The 20,781-nt window shown below is 46.6% G+C and overlaps 1 protein-coding gene across 3 annotated transcripts in view; it reads left to right on the plus strand.

The window, feature by feature from the left end:
• Positions 1-9,763: 9,763 nt before the first annotated feature.
• The window catches only part of LOC100765471 (protein kinase C-binding protein NELL1), an 864,465-nt gene continuing 853,447 nt past the window's right edge, over positions 9,764-20,781 (plus strand). For all 3 annotated transcript variants that reach the window (XM_027410508.2, XM_027410509.2, XM_035442493.1), the window contains exons 1-2: positions 9,764-9,818; positions 17,561-17,689. In XM_027410508.2, coding sequence (XP_027266309.1) covers positions 9,764-9,818; positions 17,561-17,689 — 184 coding nt within the window. The remainder of the gene's footprint in view (positions 9,819-17,560; positions 17,690-20,781) is intronic.

Consider the following 20,781-nt stretch of genomic DNA (forward strand, 5'->3'; position numbering starts at 1 on the left):
ACCCTAAATAAATGTCACTGTTTAAAACACACTGGTTGTCTTTGTGTCTGTTACAAACCCATTACCACCACATTGCTTCTTTTACAAATGGGCTTCAGGTGTGCCCAGGGTAGGTCTGTTTTATTGTGAGAAGCCTGGCACAGCTGTGAAAAAATGACTCTCCTGGAAAAATGAGATATCATTGTGATGTGTAGAAACAAAGATCAATTAAATTGCTATATTTTCAGCCATCAGAACACATTATTGAACACTGAATTATTGATTAGCCCTCAAGGAGGGAGGGTATGTGTGTGTGTGTGTGTGTGTGTGTGTGTGTGTGTGAGAGAGAGAGAGAGAGAGAGAGAGAGAGAGAGAGAGAGAGAGAGAGAGAATGAATTTGAGCAGATCTGAATAGAGAGACTGAGCTAGATAAATCTTTGTGTGTAGTATAATTATTATTTTGTCAGTTTCCAATTTTATTTAACTTCATCTAGATAGTTCTTGACATATGCTATGCTTCAGGCATCTAGATAGTTCTTGACGGATGCTAGGCTCCACGCCAAATAAGCTTGGTAGAAAACCATCCATATTAAGTAAACAAACCAATAAATCCTTTTTTCTCTATCCAAGTAGGTGGAGCCCCTGGCTCCCTGTCCAGAGACATGCAGAGGAGGTCCTGTGCTATGCTCTCCCCCATCTGATTGCCGTAACCCAGAAGCTAGACTGTCTTCTAATGAGCAAAGTGCTCACATTCTGTCTCCATCTTTTGCTTGAGCATTAGATGGCTGCAGGATGGCCTGGGCCTGTCTTTGTAGGCAATATAGATGCTCAAAGCAGATACTGGGATCCACACACAGAAGTATGGAGTTTATTTTGTGGTCAAGCCCTGTCCTAGGAAAGGCGTGGGTTAGTGGGGTTCCCACGCCTGGGAAAGGCCTGTGACTGTGAAGTTCACAAACCTGGGAAAGGCCTGTGACTATGAATTTCACACATCTAGGAAAGACCTGTGACTGTGAAGTTCACACAACTGGGAAAGGCCTGTGACCGTGAGCTTCTCACACCTGGGAAAGGCCTGTGGTAGTGATATTCACACACTTGGAAAAAGCTTGTGACTTAGGTTCACAGACATTTCCTCTGGCTGAGAGGATTGGTCAGGGCTTCTTGAAATGGGATGTTGGCATGTGGGGAAGATGCTGGGATGAGCTTGCAGGTAGATGAAAGCAAATACAATGACAGTACAAAGTGGGCCTTGGGGATGTCTCAGTACAATGTTCTTGCCAGCATGAGGATCTGACTTTGATTCCTTCAGAACCCATATGAAAAAATCTGGGTGTAGTGGTGCAAGTTTGTAATCCCAGCACTGGGGAGGTGGAGACAGTAGTATGCTTGGGACTCATTGGCCAGCTAGCCTAGCCTACTGGGCAAACTTCAGGCCAGTGAGAGGCTATCTAAAAAAAACAGGATGGATAGCATTTGAGGAAGGACAGTTGAGGTTGTCCTCTGGTCTCTTCGAGAACGCGCGCGCGCGCGCGCGCGCACACACACACACACACACACACACACACACACACACACACACGATGGATGAATTTTGAAAGTGTCATAATGTTGATAGAAAGTAGGACTAAGGTCTAAACACCAGTTTAGGACTTGATAGTCCAGTGTTTTCTGTGTAACAAGGAGCACAGATGCCCCTCCTCAGAGCACAGAGTACAGACATCTGTGGGGTAGTGGGCTGGTGTTTCCTGGCAGAGGCATCTTGGAGATGAATTTATTCTTTCTTGGCTTAATATTTTTAGATAAATAATATTAAAGGATTGTTCCTGCTTCATCTTTTCAACAGTGGAAAGTACCATGGCCATCTTGCAGGCTACTGCCTCTCTCCCTGGCTCCTTATTAGTGTTCTTAATTTACATGATGCCTTGAGGCAAGAGTGAGAATCATAGTGATTGCAGAAGCCATGTGCTGATATCTCACACAGCTACTGTACTCCAAGAGGTGTCCAGGTGGCCGATGTCTCTGGATTCCTGCCTTTTCTTCCCAAGGATTGTCTGACTCTAGTCATGTGTGTTATCACCCTGGTTTTCTTTCTTTACCTCCTCTAGGTCACACCTTTGTGAAGTCATCATTATGGGTGGGTTATACATCTTGGCCCTTGGCCTTGGCTATGCACCTGTTCAGTGGCCTGTGGGTAGAGGTGGTAATGGGCTGTCTGTGTCTAGACCTTGAAGGCCTCACTTGTGTTCGTTTTGGTTCCTCTTTGAGCTATACCATCAAAGAGGAAGAGCAACTGGGGTAACATCACAGACCTGCATTGGCAGGAGGGCCAGCCCACCTCCTGCAATGTGCATCAGAATGGCCCATCAGTGGTCAGCCTGGTGGAGCTGAACCCTAGCCAACCGACAGCGATGCAAGACCCAATGCTTACTGTTGCTAACAGCATGAATAGTTGGACAATATTAATTATTCTGACTAGCACAAGTACAAAAAGGAAAAAAAAAAAGCCAGCAGTGTGTTTTGTGGCCATCATGCAGCAGTAGGCAGCAGATGTGTGTGTAATAGCCACGAGAATAGGTTCTGATAAAAGGTAAGTGGAAGTGTTACATGAAGCTCCCAAAAAGGCATGCTCTCTTTGTCTTCCACAGTTTGCTATCTGTAATGCAGGTGCAATGGCTGGAGTGCTGGCAGCCAAATAGAACAACAAAGCCAATAACTACATTTTAGAGATGATGGAGAAAACATCTAAAAGGACCTGGGTCCCCAAGGGCTTCACAGAGCAAGTACATTAGCCTTGGATTGTCCAGCTCTACAATTCTTTTACCCAAGAATAGTGGGTATTTACTTGGAAGTTTTTCCCTATTATCTGGTGCCAGATAAAATCCTTATTAATAAGAGAGTAAAGCATAGTGAGGTGAGAAGGAGGGGCCAGAGAACCACCCAGAAATGTGTTGCATAAAGTAACAAGAACCTTCTCTCTCTCATCAAAAACATTTCTCCCATTGCCCACCCCTTGGTGTGCAATTCCCCAGTAGTTCTCCCTTGCTTTGGGTCAGCAGACCTGCTTGTGAGGGCTATATTTGACCCTTATGTTTTATTTCTCATTCTGTGGTGCTGGAGATTGAACCCACATCCTCAGGCATGCTAGACAATGACTTGACCACTGAGTTCTGCAGCTTTGTCCCAGCTTTGGGTCCACACCTTAGTAAAGTAGGCAGTGTCTTTCCTAACTCAGTGTGAGTTGAAAAGTATGCCTTTCTCCTCATTTTCCTGCAGAATAAAGCTAAATGTGCTTCTAACATGAATAAAGGACTGTTTAAGGCCTGGAAAGAAGGCCCGGGTGCATGCTGTGTGTACAGCCCTGGATGACAGTTTCAGTTTAAATGGCACAGGACTGTTATCCCCCAATCGCCTCTTTCCTACTGTCTTGGTTCTGGTCAGTGATGTTCCTTGAACACTGCTGGCCTTTGAACCCACTTCCCACTCTCCCATCCCATGCAGAGGAAGGAGGCCAACCCTCAGCCTTTCTTTCTTGATGAGGTCACTTTGCTTTCTGTTCTCTTCCAGCTCAGTGGGCAGATGGTTGTGGCAAGGTCTCGCCTGGAGGGAGGGCAGATGGCCAATCCATTCTGGCTCTCACAGAAGGCTCTGCTCTCTTAGGACTTCCCCTTATATTAATGAGATGTTTTGGCCTCCTGTTGAATTTTCTTATTTCTCAATTGGTGAATTCAGAACTTGGGCAGGGTGTAGTGCTGTGGTTTGTGGTTTGTTTGATGTCCCTGAAGCCCTCAACAAAGGGAATGAATTCATAGGCCTCATCCAAGGACACATGGCATAGTTTAATAATGTAGTGTATGCGTGTAGTCATCCTGCCTGAGTTTAGAGCTTGGCACAACTAGTTATCTGGACAATGGGTGTTTCCATATCCATAAAATAGGTATAATAATCCCATCTTCTAATTGGGTTGTTTTGGGGGACACATGAGTTAATCCATTGTAACCACTCTGAGAATGGTCCCCTTTGATCATGGATCCAATGCTTGGATGAGGGACAGCTTGTTCCTCTTTTGTTGGACTGGATGACATCTGCTTATTTATCACTTTATCATCAGCACCTTGGTTGTGTCCTGAGAAGTCTGACCTTCATCTGAGGTTGTTGGTGTAGTGGATTAGAACAGTTCCATCATAAGTATCATTAGTTGTCTTTCTTCATTTGTCTATCTATAGATTTTTCTACCTATTTTTCCTACTGACCTATATCCAGCTCTATTTTAAGAATGTTTGAAGTTTTAAGACTGGGTACAATAGTTAAATAAGAAGAACAAAGGTTCCTCTAATTTGGATGTGATTGAAGTTGACTGTATCCATTAGAGGAAAGCTAAAACTTTTCATCAATAGAGCCTAGATATTCACATAGAAATAGTGGTCCAGAGGACAGATGAACAGCACATCCGCTCAACCGGTCTCTGAATGCACATGCATTTCATGAACTGAAAGCACTTTCTCTTACCAGCCCTCCAGCTTCCACAGGGCACTTGCTGCGCTGCCATGCCTGTGCAGGAAGCTTGGATGCTGCAATGCCCTCCTGGCTCCACTAGCAAACTGGCACTTTGTTGGTGTCCTAAGGCCATGCTAACTGAGCTGTTAAAATCTGAGAACTTTGAATCACAGGAATTTAGCCACTCCCAGCTCTGAAGCTTTGACGGTGAAATCAAGGGCAGTGGCTGAGCTCTATTTGAACCCTCCTAGGAGTATGCTGTCCCACCCTTTCAGCTCCTGCTCTGTATAGTCTGCAGAACCTCTGTCTTCCCTTGTTCTTCCTGGTGTCTCCTCTTGTCTTCTTCCCAGAAACATGGAGCCTGGCAGTCATAATAGATTGGGTTCTCTCTGAGGACCTCACGTTAACTTAATCACAAGAACAAAGATGCTATTTCTAAATAAGGCCTCATTCTCAGGTACCAGGGACTGGGACTTGACCATGTCTTGGGGTGGGGTGGGGGGGTCACAAATCCAGTGTGTGACAATACCAACCTCTCATTGTCTCCATTTTAAACATTTATTTTATTATTATTTAATTTGTTAATTTAAAAAAGTGTAGTTATGTGAATGCATGTGTGTCTGTGTGTGGTTTGTGCATGTGAGTCTGGGCCCTGTGGAGGCCAGAAGATGGTGTCAGATCCCCTGGAGCTGGCATTACAGGCAGTTGTGAGCCATCTGATGTGGGCACTGGGAACTGAACTCAGGTCCTGTGTCAGTGCAATGACTGCACTGTGCAACACACTCAGGTCCTGTGTGCTCTCAATGATGAAGCCTCTTTAGTCCTCCACTGTCTCCCATTTCATAAGGGAATTTATCATATATCCTGAATGTGAAGACATTCTCATGCTGTTTGGACAAAGAAAACTGACTTAGGAAGGGGAGCTTAGAAAGAAACAAAAGAGGTTCATAGTTTCTCAGTCTTGGATCTCTCCCTGTCTGTGGACTGAATTTGTATTCTGACAAGGACTTCTCACTCCTCCTCACTATGTGGAGCCACTGTCTCAAAGGAAGTCAGCTTAGAGAAGCCCCAGAGACCAACAGGACAAGGCAGTTTGGTTATTTCCTTGGTCATTGTCAATCAGAAAAGCCAGGTTCTCCATGCTGGTTCTTGTGGTAAAATGTGTCACTTCATTCATTCAGTAAGCAATTATCAAACCTCTAAAATGTGCCAGGCATTGCTCGGGTAGAAAGAAGCTATGGTGAACCATAAAGGTAAACCCCCTGTTCTCAGGGCACTTGTATTACAGCCAGAACACACAAGTCAATGTGTGAATAATATTGTTTCCCATAATCATACACCTGGAAAGAAAATGAAGCCAAGAGCTCTGAGGGTTGATGAGATACTGCTATAGGCAGCATCTTCCCATGGAACTAACTTTTCAACAGAGATCCAGGAGTCATGCTCAAAGGAACTACACTAAGGTTTATGGATGCCACCTTCCAGCTATGAAGAAAACAAAGCACAGGGAAGCTATTGGTCTGTTGGAGGAACAATAGGAAAGTTCACCTAGACAGAGTGAGGGGCATGGGCAGAGAGAGAGGTAGGAAGTTGAGTAAGGGCCTTGAAAGCTAGTTGGACTGTTATAAAACACAGGGACAAGGGAATACAATTTGATAATTACCTTTAAAATTTGGTTGGTTACTCCCTTTACAGTCATGCCACTATTGTGCCAATGGGCACATATTGTCTGGCAGACAGGTGGTGTAGCATGCAGGATTCACACGTGTGTAAGACTGTTGATGACAATAGCCCCGTAGCCTGTGAGGTACCTTCCAGGACTATGAAAGCTAAGCCAGCAGGCAGGACACTTCTGGCTCTATTCCAGCTTGATTTCTTTGTGTCCTGCAACCAAAGCATGTGGTGCCTTCATAGTACAATCTGATGCAGTTTGGGAAGCAGACTGTGACTTTTATGGGGTGACAACTGTAAGTGACAAGCACGGAGGCAGTGAGAGCAGCTGGGAAGAGATTTGAATGGGTCAGAGAGGTTGGGGACACTGGGGCTGCTGAGAAGAACCCTTTTCTCATGGATTCTACAGGGTTTGATGGCTTTCATGCAGCAGAGGGTACTTAAGGGTAACTGTGGTTTGTTTGATTGAATCATTCAGTGAAAGCTAGTGCCTTCCCTTAGAAGTTAGTAGGGAGCAACCTTGGGCAGAGGGAGAAATCAGAAACCAAGAGTCCTACTTGGTTGTATTACAGATATCATTAAGGAAGTTTCCAAAAACAGTTGGATATATAATTCACATGCCACATTATTTACTTAAGGTACGTAATTCAGTAGGCTTTTTAGCATATTGTGAAGTCTATGAGAGTCATACACCCGTCAGCTTTAGAACATTTCATGACTCCCAAAGTAAACTTAACATACTTTAGCCAGCATTCCCCCATCCTCCTCTCACTCCTCATGTAGAGGTAATCACTTATCAACTTCATATTTCTATAAATTTGTTTTTCTGGGGATTTCACAGAAATGGAATGCATGCCATGGTGTTGATTGACTTTCCTGAGGAGGAAATGGGGAGTTTTCAGACAGACCAAAGAGAGATTCCAAGTTTAACTTGGTGACATAAATGATGCTCTTGGCATTACTTGTAGAGGCACCGCTAGAAATTTCCAGTCTCCAGCCACCAAGCACCTACTTTTTGTGGCATTTTATCCCCAGAAGATTTAACACAGGCCTGGGTTCAGGGTGTAAGTGGCTTCCAGGGACATGGTCATATGGCCACTTCCCACTATTGGACATGTACATAGCATATGGACCCTTCACCACACATCAGAAACTCACTGGGCCCATTCTCTACTGGCCCAACATGCTAAATCCTCACTCTAGAGTGCACTTACCAGAGGAGACTGAGGTACTCAGTTATCTAGGGAAGGTTTATGATTTTGTTGAGATTAACTCTCGTTACTGTTAATGGATGTGAAGCTGCAGACCTATGACAGAACATATGTCTCACTGAACTTTTAAAAATGAAACACGCTAAAACCCCCATCCCACAGGACCAGATCACACAGTCTTGAAGATTAGGGCTCAAAAGATATAATTCAAGCTACAATTTCCCCTTTGGGGATCACTGTGACTTTTAGGGACTTCTGAGGTCAATAAAAGGGGCTTGGGGGAAATAGTTCAGAGCCCCTAAAGGCTATGGAGCTGCATTGATGTCTGAATGAGAGTTGGAAGGGGACATGGGTCTCACAGTGTATGGTGTCCTACTTTGGATGCCCAATAAGACATGGAAAATCTTATTTCCTGCAAAGTGTGTGATTCTAACATTGGTGTTAAATGCAACATACTCCAGAAGAAGGGAAAGCCCCAAGACTGGAGTCTAAGTTGAATTTTGAGTAAGTTGGATAGTAAGGGGCTAGGGAGGCAGTTTTGTTGGTAGAGTGCTTGCATGGAATACACAAGGTTTCAGGTTCCAACCCCATCACCAAATAAACTGGGTGTGGTGGCTTAGACCTATAATCCTAGCACTTAGGAAGAGAAGGCAGGAGGATCAGGATTCAGATAGACAAATAGAATGCAAGCTGGATGTAGAGATACGGTTCAGTGAATAAAAGTCCTTGCTGCTCTTTACAGGACATACGTATCCAGCACACAGGTCACATAGCTTGTAATTCCAGCAGAAGGGTATCCAGTATCTTCTTCTGGCCTCCACACACACACACACACACACACACACACACACACACACACACACACACACACACACACACACGAGATGGAGAGTAAGTTGAGCCTTGACATCATCCACTCCATAACAGTCCAGTTCAACTGCATTGCAGAGGGCACTTCTCAAGCTGAGACTTACTTGCATGGTCCCTTTCATCACCTCCCCAGGGAAGGTCATATATGGAATAAGTGGACAATGATTTGTATAGAGAATGTCCTGAATAATAGGAAAAAGGTCAGAGGAACGTATATGTGAAACCTTTCCTCTTCATAAGCTGTGCAACTAAGTTGGTGACCTTCACTGGTCCCCTGGGGTTAAAGGTGTGTGATTTTAAGGCTATGGAGAATGTGCAAATACCAGAGAGAACCCCTGGAAATGAAAGTAGTGCTCTTTGGAGAAGTGAGCTTTTTCTTCTGGGATCCCGGAGAATATATGGATTTATGTATCTCAGAGTGTTGTTGGGTGTTGGGGGAGCTAGGGCTCACATAACACGAATGTGTAAACCAGAGGGACTCCTCTGCTTGTTTACTGGTCGCCAACAAAGCCCAGCTTTTCTCTCTACAGAATGGTGTTCGTTCGGGGTCCCCAAGGAATGGAGAGAGAGAGAGAGAGAGAGAGAGAGAGAGAGAGAGAGAGAGAGAGAGAGAGAGAGAGAGAGAGAGAGAGAGAGAGAGAGAGAGAGAGAGCAAGAGAGCATGTTTTGGAGAAAACCATCCAGAAAGTCACCAAGAAAAAAAAAATGGTTTAGAACTTCCCCTATGTGGCAGCATTTGGCCTGTGGAAAGAGGCTTTGCAAACACTCCTTACATTTCGGCCATAGAATGTTCCAAGCTCAGGGACTTGTTCCGTACCTTCCGACTCAGCACCTTGCACCAGCACCCCTAAAAGCCAGCATCCAGTGACAGGGGCCTCTGGCCAGGGACAGACAAAAAGTACAGGTGGTCATCAGGGACTCAGCCATCACCTCCCTCCACCCTACCACCTGATCCCCACCCACTTGCTGGAGCGAATCTCTAGTAGTTGTTTTCCAAAGGGGGGCTGGGAGCACTCTGTGACACCTCATTGGTCTGATTCCCCCAGGGAACGAAACCCACGCACGCCGGCTGGGCGGCTTCGGACCCGGCGGGGATGAACTGTGGCAACTTGGGCAGCCCGCAACGCGGCGCAGTGGCAAAGGCGGGGGCGTGAAGCAGCGCGGCGCTGGTAGCCGGGATCTTCGCGGCTCCGGAGCCCGGGAAGATAGCGGGATCCGCACAGGCGCCCAGGGCAACCTGCGAGAGTGGCGGAACCCCGCACTCCCGCCGTAGCTCAGGGGGAGCTCAGCCGCAGCGGGGTTCAGGGCCCGAGCCCCGCGCCGCCGCCGCCCGCGGTGGGGGGTGGGCTGGGGGCGGGGCGGCCGGGGTTGCTTTCCCGGGCGCGATCCCCGAGCGCGGCACCCGGCGCTGACGAGCCACCTCCCCTGCCGCCCGCCAGCAAGTTTGGCGGCTCCGAGCCCAGAGCGCCGCGGCTTCCAGAAGCATTGGTTTCTTGCTGGCGTTGGTGTCCCCTGCTTGGCGGGGAGCCTCCGGAGCGATGCCGATGGATGTGATTTTAGTTTTGTGGTTCTGTGTGTGCACTGCCAGGGCAGGTAAGCAAGCCTGGGCGTTAGGAGGGCTTTGGAGGAAGGTGGTGGTGGTAGCGCTGTTCCGGGCTGCAGAGACTCGGAACCTAGCTCTAACGGGCTAGAGAAGGGCGGCATCGTGCTTGGGTCTCTGATCACCCAGCACAGCTCGGGGTAAAAACGCTAGTAAAGATATCCCCCCAACCCCCTCCGCGAGTGTCCTCTTCCCTAGGGACGCAGCTATGGGCATTCAATGTGAGGGGTGCGGCCAGCAACCAGCTTCTAGGTTCTGAGGAATCAGAACCCTCTGCAGCGCGCCCAGCTAGCCTTACATCCTTGAACTTGCAGGGTGCGGTGGACGCACGCGACTGTCCCTGAGCCGCGGAAGTCCCACCCGCAGAGGGAGCGCTTGCTGCTGGCGGGCGCGGCCAGTGCCGGGGGAGCCAGACGCCGCGCGGGAGAGGGCTGCGGGAGAAAGCGGGACCGGCGAGCTCTTCCGTGGCTCCCGCATGGCCCCCGGAGAACTCCAGGAGTGTTCTCCTCTACCCCGCTCACCGCCCAAAGGACTGAGCGAAAAATTATTAGGAGGGAAATTGGAGCAGTGGAAACAACCCAAGATTTTCTCCACCCCTAAACCCTGTTTCTCTTGCTATCATCAAAGATTGCAGGGAGGAGACCGGGGGCCAAGGGAACTGGTCCTCACTAGCTTCTGCCTGTGGACATGCGGTTATGAGGACTTGGACCCTCATTCCTCTCTTTCCTCTTCCACAGGCTTCCCTGACCCCAAGTCCTGCGGGTTCTAAATGTAGCCTACTTCACTGAGCTTGTAGTAGCTGTCAGGAGACAGGGGCGGGGTTAGGTGGGGTGGGAAGTGGACAAACAGGGCCAAGAGTGGAAGAGAGAGTTCTTGGCAGCCAGACATCAGACTCATTGCCCTAGACAACAGACTTCCATCCCTAGAATGGACACATGGCCATTCCCTGTCCCTCTGTCGCATCTCCTTTATTACCCTCGTACCTCCCTTTAGAGGTTCAGTCTCCTTCCCAGGCCAGGCAGCTGGTTTACCTTGAGAAGAGTGAGGAGCCTCCCACCCCCTTTAGTTGACTTAAAAACTTCCCTCTGCTGTAGCTCCAGCTGCTCCTCTAGGGCACGGAGGCTTCTGGGAGCTTCCAGCGGCCCTCTTTCACTTCCCACGACGGGAGTGGAATACGTTTTCCTTTGCCTAAGCCTAGAGTGACTAGGAAACATTTCTCTAGGGACAAAAGAACCTCAGTGTCTTTCCGGAGCTCCCTCTGCAGCCGCCAGACCAAAGGCTAAGTGGAGCTTGCCACAGTTGCTTCTTGCAACTGGAACTAGCCCCAAGAAGATGAGGGCTCCACCTGCTACTCCCAGCTATACCCACTGGGAGGAGAATCTTGCATGGAGTATATCCTAAAGAGGAAGGCAAGACAGGGAGAAGACAGATGGCAAAGAAGCAGCCTGGTGATCATTTTCATATCACTCCGTATTATGACCCAAATGTCTACATCCTTTGTTTTCATTACTCCTTTGAAAAGTTGCCAAAAACTGTGTCCATGCAGGGCCAGGCTGAGTATCCGTTATACTTATGTTGCAGAGACCCCTGGTTGGGGGTCTTCCTTGTTCATGGCTTGCTAGGTGCTGTACACAGAGAGGACTCTGCTCTTCATGGCTAGAGAACTTAAAGCTTTGCAGAGAATTTTGGTAGAACCTGGAAAGCATTCTTGTTGCACCTGGTGATGTGGGAGAGAGGTTACCTGTGAGAAGTTGGTGTTCAGGACCTACATGGGAGGGAAGGTGTGACTACATGGTGGAGAGGGGGACTGTGCACCTGAAAGGCTTTGCCCAGGCTGTGAGGTGTGTGGGTTGTGTCTTGAAGGCACTGGAAGGATAAGGTGGAATTCAATGCAGACCCATGGAGGCACTGAACAAAGACAGGAATGACCTAAGGACATGGCAGCCCCCCAACCCACATTCATGGTTAGGTTGCAAAGGCCGACTGGTGATTACTGTATCAGAATCCAAACAGCTGCTTGGAGAGTTTATTTTTCAAGTGAGACAATTGTTGTCTGGGATGTTAACAGTCCTAGATGAAGTAAACATGTGGCCCACTTAGCTACTCAGATCTCACTGGCTTTTAATGGAAATGAGTAGATGATATCAGACACATTGTAATTAAAGCACAACTGCAGTGCTGAGGCAGCTTTACACACAGCCATCTAATAGCAGGTATGTGAGGGAGCTGCTCACAACACTCTGGCCCAGAGAACCTTTGAAGCACAGAGTGGAGATGGGGCGGGGTGCACTCTTCTCCAGTTCTGGGCTTTCCAGGCACATTGGAGTAAATGGATGGGTAGACTAATAGAGCATACTGCATTCACCTCTTTCCTCCTGTAGCTTGGAAATGCCAGTACAATGAGCTCAGTGTTTAAGCCTTCCTTGCTTTCCAGCTTTTTTTTGGGGGGGGGTTCATCAGGGTAGAGAGTGAAGGGGGTACCCCAAACATCAACATCTCCAGGTGCCCACTCAGTGCCTCTGCTGCCTCCTGCTGGAAAGGAGAGATTTTTCTATTGGAAGCAATCCCCCTCCCCCAATCGTATCAAGCAAGGGCCAACTTGTAGAAAGATGAAGTATATATACTCTTTGAGAACCTTGCTCTTCAAGGCATTAAGAAGAGATCATGTGGCCATGCAATCTGGTCATTAGAGGAGGTTGTAGAGTCTCCTTCTAGTGTCACTTTGCTCTGCATAACCAGAAAAGCAGTGGCTACCATGAGGCAGATTAGATCTGAAGTGAGCCAGACCGAGGAAGCTGTGCCTGGAAGCTTCAGTCTGGGGCATCAAAGGAAAACTGAAGGGCTTTGGGCTGGAGCACTCCTTGGCCAGGGCTGAGGAGCAGCCAGCAGTGGCCCCGGAAACAGCAGGTATCTCAGTTAAAGTGAGTTCTGAATACCAGATCTAGACCTCTAGTGCCTCTGTCATACTGACTGCTGCTTTGCTGGCTCTGAAAATATCTCCTCCCCAGGAGCTTTTTATCCTGCTTAATTCTAATGGCCACTTTTAGCCATTTGTAGAACTGCTATGTCAAAAGTAGAAAACTTTAATAGAGTTTCCTAGGAAATGGCAGGAGCTGGCTGCAAGGACAGGAGACAGAAGCCTGAAAATAAAACATGTTTGATGGAGCCAGTGTCTCATATGATGCAAGGTTCAGGAAGGCCATGTAGATGGCTCCTTATTAATGGGTTTCCTGATTCCCTATGCCATGTGCAATGTGTTATTCTATCAGCACTGGGCATTGTCCTGAAAGGGACTAATTAAAGGGAGAGAACAGAACTGCATCTGGAAGCCAATTGGTTTCTTTTCTATTTTTTCTTTTTTCTTTCTTTTCTTTTTCTTTCTTTCTTTTCTTTTTTTTTTTTTTTTTTTTTTTTTTTTTTTTTACCATTTGTATGGTGTGTCTTCATATAAGGAGCAAGACATTTTGCAGCCAGGAGGAGGGCCACCTGAGTTTCTTCTTTAACTTCTGCAGAGTACAGGATCAAGGCTGGAATGGTCTGGAGAGTTAGTCTTATGAGAGGCATGTGAACCAAGCCCCGGTTGAGTACCTACTGTATGTAGCTATTGTATGTACCTACTGTATGTACCCGAGCCTGTTTGTGATGTCACCACCAAGACCTTGGGTGTCAGGGAGGCAGCACTGTCCTTTCTGCAGATGAGCAAACTGAGTTTCTCAGGAGTGATACTTCCCCAAGAGAGAAGATTTGTATTTCTACAATATTTTCTGGATTGAGGGCACTGTGTTCTTTTTTGGGGACTTGAGGACATTATTAGAGTGTTTTGCCAGTCCCACAGGATCTGCTTGGACACCTTTTAGACTTGTCCCATTGCAGACTCCCTAGACAGAGAGACTTGTGTATTTTTAGGCTGACCACCTTAGTGGGTCTTCAGTTTCTGCAGTGATTACTGTTGCCACAATACTGTTGCACAGCATGCTATCTCAAGCCATGACTCACAGCAACAAGTATTTATTGTGTTCAGATGCATGTAGGTGGGTCTGGTGTTGACTTATGTAGGCAGGGTCCAGCTGAGTGCCACTCCACATTTAGGTAAGCTGTCTGCACTGTGTGTCTGCACTGTTCTCATGAACCAGAGGCCCAATTCCTAAGGCTCTGATCTCATCATGATGAGGAAGGCCCACTATGTGAGCACATTATAACCTCTGGTTTTGTAAGCAATTTCACTGATGCCACTAGTAGACAAGACAAGGTACATAGCTGAGTTCAGAGCCGAGGAAGAGGTGGCCTTCATTCATTCCAGTAGGAAGAACTGTGAAGTCACGCAACACAGAGGGTGAATGTGGGATGGGTAAAGATTTGAGACCAATAGTTCAGTCAACTATTGGGCTGGCTAGTTCATGTCAACTTGACACAACCTGTAGTTCTTTGAAAAGAGGGAACTTCAATTGAGAAAATGCCTCCATAAGATCAGGCTGCAAGCAAACAAGCCTGCAGGGCACTTTTTAAATAGGTGATGGATGGGAGTGAGCTCATCACATTGTGGGTGAGGACAGCAGGCCAGTAAGTAGCACCCCTCCCTCCATGGCCTCTGTATCAGCTCCTGCCTCTAGGTTCCTGCACTGTTTGAGTTCTTGCCCTGATTTGCTTCAATGAAGTGTAAGCCAAATAAACTCTTTCCTTCCCAAATAGATTTTGGTCGTGGTATTTCATCACAGCAATAGTAACCCTAACTAGGACAACCATAGTCTGTTTAGAAAGTTTCCTTTACTTGCCTGCCCTCTTGTCTTTTCATGGTCTTCCTTAGTGTTCTGAGGCCATTGCTACCACAGTGAGGACCAAAGATCCCCAAATACCAAGCAAATAACCCCATTCTGAATTAAGGACCTGTCAAATGCCAGGTACTGTGGGAGGCCACAGGGGCAACAGAGATGTTCCATTATAATGTTCCATTATAAGAGCACATGTATCAGCCACTGACAAAGTTCCTGGGCAGAGAAAGACAGCTTGGAGGTCCTCTGGGATCACCTTTGATTTAATCTGTGCTGTATAGGTTCAGAACACTATAGATCAAACTGAAATATTAGTTCCTTTCCTGCCTGTTCAAGGTGATCAGGAGTGGCTGGCATCCAAGCTCACAAGTCCTGACAGCAGGCTCGTGGGGCTGTGACTCAGGAAGACAGAAGGGTATCTTTTCTGGTTTTGCTTTGCTCAGAGTGGGCACTGTGAACCGAGCTGGTATGTAGCATGAGCAATACCACACAAGTGGAAGCTTAAAAATGAACACATGTTTAAAATGTAAATCAGAGCATAGCCCTTCCATCCTCTCCTTAAGCACACACCCCACAGCCTTCCACTGATAGTCCATTAGAAACAGAATAATAGCCAAGGTCCTTGTCACTGGTCCCAAAGCCTTTTATTAACCTGGCCCTTGCACTCCATAGTTAGCACCAACCATCAACTGAGAAGAGGGTCACCTGCAAAGAGAGTCCTTATTTATTTTTTAAAATATTTATTTATTGTGTATGTGGGGTGAGGCTGTGGGGAGATGCTAGCCATGGCACAAGGATGGAAGTCAGGTGACAGCTTGTGGGAGTTGGTTTTCTCTTTCCACCTTGTGGGTCATGAGGATCTGAACTCAAGTGCTTAGGCTTGTTGGCAGGTGTCCTTGCCTGATGAGCCAGCTCACAGACCTTGAAGAGAGAGACTTATTGAGTAATTTTCTTTACCAGGTTGGTCTGTCGGCCTTTCTGTGAAGGACTGTCTAGGTTGTTAATTGATGTATGAGGGCCCAGCCCTCTCTAGGTAGCACTGTTCTCTGGGAAAGTGGTCCTGGGCTGTTTAAGAAAGCTAGCTATGCATGAGTCTGCAGCTGTGTCAGTGAGTGAGCCAGCAAGCAGGTTCCTCCGTGGTTTCTGCTCTGAGTTTCTGCCTTGACTGCCCTCAATGATGTCTTGTGGGCAGTGTTTAATCACATCAATGGAGAAGAGAGAACACTTCCTTTGGACTCTTTCTGCCTCCCTCCTCTGTACTCCTTCCACTACAGCCCAGCCTATCCTTCCTCTGTTTCTAGAACAGTCCAGGATGGTCCTGGCTGGCCAAACTATCTTCATTGTTCACTCTATCAGGAATAAAACCTGCATGAGAATGTCCTCAGTGCCCTCAACGTGTACAGTACCTAGTATGTGCTGCAGGCGACCCCATGCTCAAACTGCTGATAAAGGAATGTGAATGATGGATGTGAGAGCTATGTTTGGGTCATCAGTCTTGTAACTGGCTGCATTTCAAGGAGAACGTTCTCACCCTCAGCTCAGAAGGTGGGGTTGAGGTAGGGGGAGCCTGACCAAAACAACAACAACAACAAAACAAAACAACCCCCAAACCCCAAAACAACAAAACAACAACAACAACAAAAAATGATAAGGCAGTTAAATGCACCATGCTTTTGGTTTAACCTAGTTTCTGCCTTGACAATGATGGGTTTCAACTCCAAAGCACCCTTTCTGACCAGCCTTCTCTTTGGCTGGCACTTTCTGTTTTCTAATTTTCCTTCCCTTAATCTATATAAGCAAGAGCGGTAGGGGAAGGACAGGTGAGACTGTGGGGGCTTAGGAAGTCCTGATGAATATTCACTGAGTCTCCATGGGACAAATTGGGTGCATGCTCTCTGCATCCCGCCTGGGAGACTGCATTGCCATCAGAGAGAAGTTGACAGCTGTTGCTGATTAAAACATTTCCAACTGCGCAATCAGAACCCACTATTGAGATGCTAAGTGGAGCTAAGCAGAGCCTTCACGAACAGCTTCAAACAATGGTCCCTCAGAGTGATCTGTAGCCTTATTAATACATGTAATTGGAAATCACTATGCAATCATGAATGAGCCATTCCACAGAACATACCCTGTGTAAGAGACACCCTCGGGGGATCCGCCATTCCCAGACTAGGGGATTCGGCCACATTTAGTGTCAGGCATCTAAGTTCCTATCCAAGAATCCTTGGGAGGGACATCTGTTCCTACTAGTCAGAGCATTGTCCTTTCTGCTACCGTTCTCCAGTAGGGACAGCACCCATCTTCCCTGCTTCCTTTCCCTGTGTTGCAGGGGGTGTTTCCTGTGTGATGGGGATTGCTCTCTGCAGGGTTTGTTGTGTCTGTGTCTGAGGCAGATTGATCAGCATCACAGTCCCAAATCCACCAATCTATCCTCACACGTAAAATGTCTAGAGACCCAAAACTTCTTTACAATTCATCAGATTACAAAACTGTCCTGAGTTGAATTCATTTGTTGACAGAATGTGACCTGAAAGGATGTTGGGCTATTTAAGTCATTATTTCACTTAGGAGAAACAAATCACACTTTTTTTTTTCAATCTAGAAATACCATAGAATTTGATTATAGGGCACTGACCCAGACTTTGCTGAGGATGTTACATAAAACATAGCATGTGGGCCATGCTTCCTTCTCAACCTATGATACATTCTGAATTCTGAAAATTATTTGGCCCCAGGGAGCTTGGGTGTGGGGCTAGCCATCTATAATGGAGTGGGTTGGGAGGAGGGTACAAAGGAACTGAACTTTGAGAGGGAGTGTAGGGGAGAGTTGCTTTCCTGTTCTCCCCAGGGGAGCTCCCCAGCACTCCTAACTGCCTCAGATGAATCCTTCTCCTCTGTAATATTCTCTATATGGATTGCTGCCTGCATTCTGTCTCCTAAACCAACATGGTTCTGTTTCTTCCCAGTGTTGGGCTTTGGGATGGACCCTGACCTTCAGATGGACATTATTACAGAACTGGACCTTGTGAACACCACCCTAGGAGTCACTCAGGTGGCTGGACTGCACAATGCCAGCAAAGCATTTCTATTTCACGGTAAAAAGCATATATCCTTCTTTTCGTGGGGTAGGGGTAGGGGAGGATGGGTCTGGGGTGTGCTCCGGTTCCTGTGTTTGGGGAATTACCTTTACTGCTTTTCTTGTGTTGTTCTCCTGAAATATGTGATAAACAGGGGGTATTCTGAGAGTGGGATGAGGCAGGAGGGGATGTGGTGGAAAGATACTCAGTTGACAGCAAAATGTTCACCTGAGGACTGTGTGTGTGTGTGGAATCTGTAGTGGCATGCTCACCAGAGGAATGCTGCGGATGCACTCATAGTGTAATGCTTACCCAAAGACTGTGGGGAGGACCTGTAGTGGAATGCTCACCTTGAGGACTGTTGGGGCTGGGTGTAGTGGAATGAGGTTACAGAACTTGGAAAGCTGTTGATCAGCCATGCTTTGCTTATGGACCATTTATCTCAAGATTGTGTCTATCTTCGCTGTACCTGCACCTCTGTTTTATCTGTGGGAAGAGCTTGCCCATGGCTACATTCTCTTTGGGTGCAGCTTCCTTAGCTCTGCCTACTACACACCAGACTACACACCATCTAACAAGTCTCTACAAAGCCAAGATAGAATAGTGCTTCCAAGCCTGGGCTCTGGAGCCCTGCTGACTGGAATCACCTTCCAACATTGTTATTGTTGCCTGTGGGGCTTAGCTTCTCTGTGCGTGGTATCTTCATCCAGATGACAGATCCCTGCAGAACCTCCCTAATGGGACCTCTGCAACAATGCCTCATATATAGTTCCTGTCTAGTGAATGATGGCATTGTTTTAGAACCCTTCTGTGTACTATACAGCATTCCAACAGTAAAGAAGATACATGCAGCCCGTGCCCTAAAATATAAGAAAGAAAACAGAAAATTCCACAAATTGTTGTTGAAGCAAAGTCGCTTAATTTACCTATAGAGGGGGTGTATAGACTGCCAATCAAGACAAATATGGGCAGCTCTGATTCAGTTTGGGTGGGAGACGGTGGTCACTGGAGAAAGGTCACTTTGAAATTGGGGCAGGCCAGCTAGGACTTGAAAGCTGAAAGGAAAGTGTGGGGTGGGGAGAGGCAGAAATCTGAGCTCTAGGGACAGAAGAAATGATATGTAGAAAGGCCTTTAACAGAAGCTAACAGAAAGAGGAGCAACAGAGCTAGAGGGCAGTGGGTGGCTGAAGAAGTAGGCACCCAGTGTTTACCTTGGACCAGCAGTCAGAAATGATAGTGCGTAGGTGGCATGGGTTTGAGTATTCTGGTGGCTTATGCAGTGTCCATTCAAGTAGGTGGGTGTGATACTATTTTAAGATGTGTTACAGTTGTTTATTCTGTGGAATATTTGTTAGAAGATGCAAAGATGGGTTGCATTCTTTTATGTTGCATGTGTTTAACTCTGTGAAACTGTGTTACTTTGCCTGTCTAAAATACCTGATTGGTCTAATAAAGAGCTGAACAGCCAATAGTCAGGCAGGAGAAAGGATAGGTAGGGCTGGCAGGTAGAGAGAATAAATAGAGAAGAGAAGACAAGACAGAAAAGAAGACAAGAGAAGAGAAGAGGGAGGAATGAGAAAAGGAGGAGAGGAGGATGCCAGGGGCCAGCCACCCAGCCAGACACAGAATAAGGAAAGAACAGACATACAGAAAGAGAGAAAGGGAAAAGCCCAGAGGCAAAAGGTAGACAGGATAGTTTAAGAAAAGCTGGCTAGAAATAAGTTAAGCTAAGGCCAGGCTTTCACAAGAAAGAATAAGTCTCCATATGTATGATTAATTTGAGAACTGGGTGTTGAGTAAGAGTAAGAAAATTCAACAACCAACTACAGCTATGATCTTATTAGTCTCACAGCACTGGGGACCATTGCAGAGGTTAAAGGAGGAGAGTCACTCATCAGATATGGAAGGAAGGTGACTTGGCCCCTCGATGTGAAAATGCCTGACACAGTTCTTTCATCACACTTTTCTTTGAATTAGAATTCCATTGCTGTGAATGAATACCCAGTAAAAACAACCTGAAGCAGGAAAGATTTATTTATTTTGGCTCACAGTTTTAGAAGGTTTTGTCCACCGCAATAGGGAAGCAAGGGTGGAAAAATGCACATCATGGCAGCCAGGAAACAGAGAGTAAGCCAGGAAAGAGTGGGCATTAACATAGCCCAAGGGTGCACTTTGTGACCTACTTACTCTAGCTAGATGCCGCTTCCTAATGTTTCTATAGCTTTCCCAAATTACACCACCAGATGGGGAGCATGGGTTTAAAACATGAGTCCTTCAGGAAACATTTCATATTCAACACAAATAACATAATTGTTACTTTTAGAATTGCCAAACTGATACTATGAAATGTGATTTAGGATCTTCATCATGTGGATAGCTAACAACTGTTAGTGATACATAGCAAATCTACAGACGTTGTATAATGACTTGTAGCAAAACTCTAGGCATGTGGATTTCACTTAATTACTTAGACACTTGGTGAGCTAAGAGAACACAGGCTTCGTCATTTGCTTTGTTCTTTGCTTTGTGGAAAGTGAGAGTCCCTGCCATTCTCTTGCTGCTAAGATAAGTTGGGTGCTCTGTGAGCTTCATTAAGGCAGGGTTCCTGCCCATCTAGATAGTTCTAGATCCTCAGAGCCAGCTATTGTGCATAGTATATAGTCTATCTTAGAAGAGGTGTAGTCTACCTTAGAAGAGATTTTTGCTTGCTCTGCTTGTCATTCATTCCACCATGAAGCCTTGGGCTGGGATTCTGCTCTCGAACCTGTTCTCAGTGTTGGCATTTGCCTCTAGGATGTCTTCAAGGTGTGGCTTTTCAGCATCATTGGTGGGAAGAGAAACGCAACTTTGGGAGCTGGATGAGACATTTCCCTGAGATCTTGTGACTAATTATACCATGACTATCTGGATAGCGCAGGATGCCCCCTTATCTCCATCCAGTGTCCTATTATCTGCAAAGTTCCTTTGTCACCTAAGGTGGCTTATTCACAGGCTTTGGTGATTAATTCATGTCTGTCCTATATGCAAAATATAATCATCTCACTCCTGTCCTTCAGAAGTCTTTTTTGTTTATTTGTTTGTTTGTTTTGAGACAGAGCCTCTTTGTGTAG

Source organism: Cricetulus griseus, chromosome 3 (genome assembly GCF_003668045.3).
Source record: "Cricetulus griseus strain 17A/GY chromosome 3, alternate assembly CriGri-PICRH-1.0, whole genome shotgun sequence".
Taxonomy (NCBI): domain Eukaryota; kingdom Metazoa; phylum Chordata; class Mammalia; order Rodentia; family Cricetidae; genus Cricetulus; species Cricetulus griseus.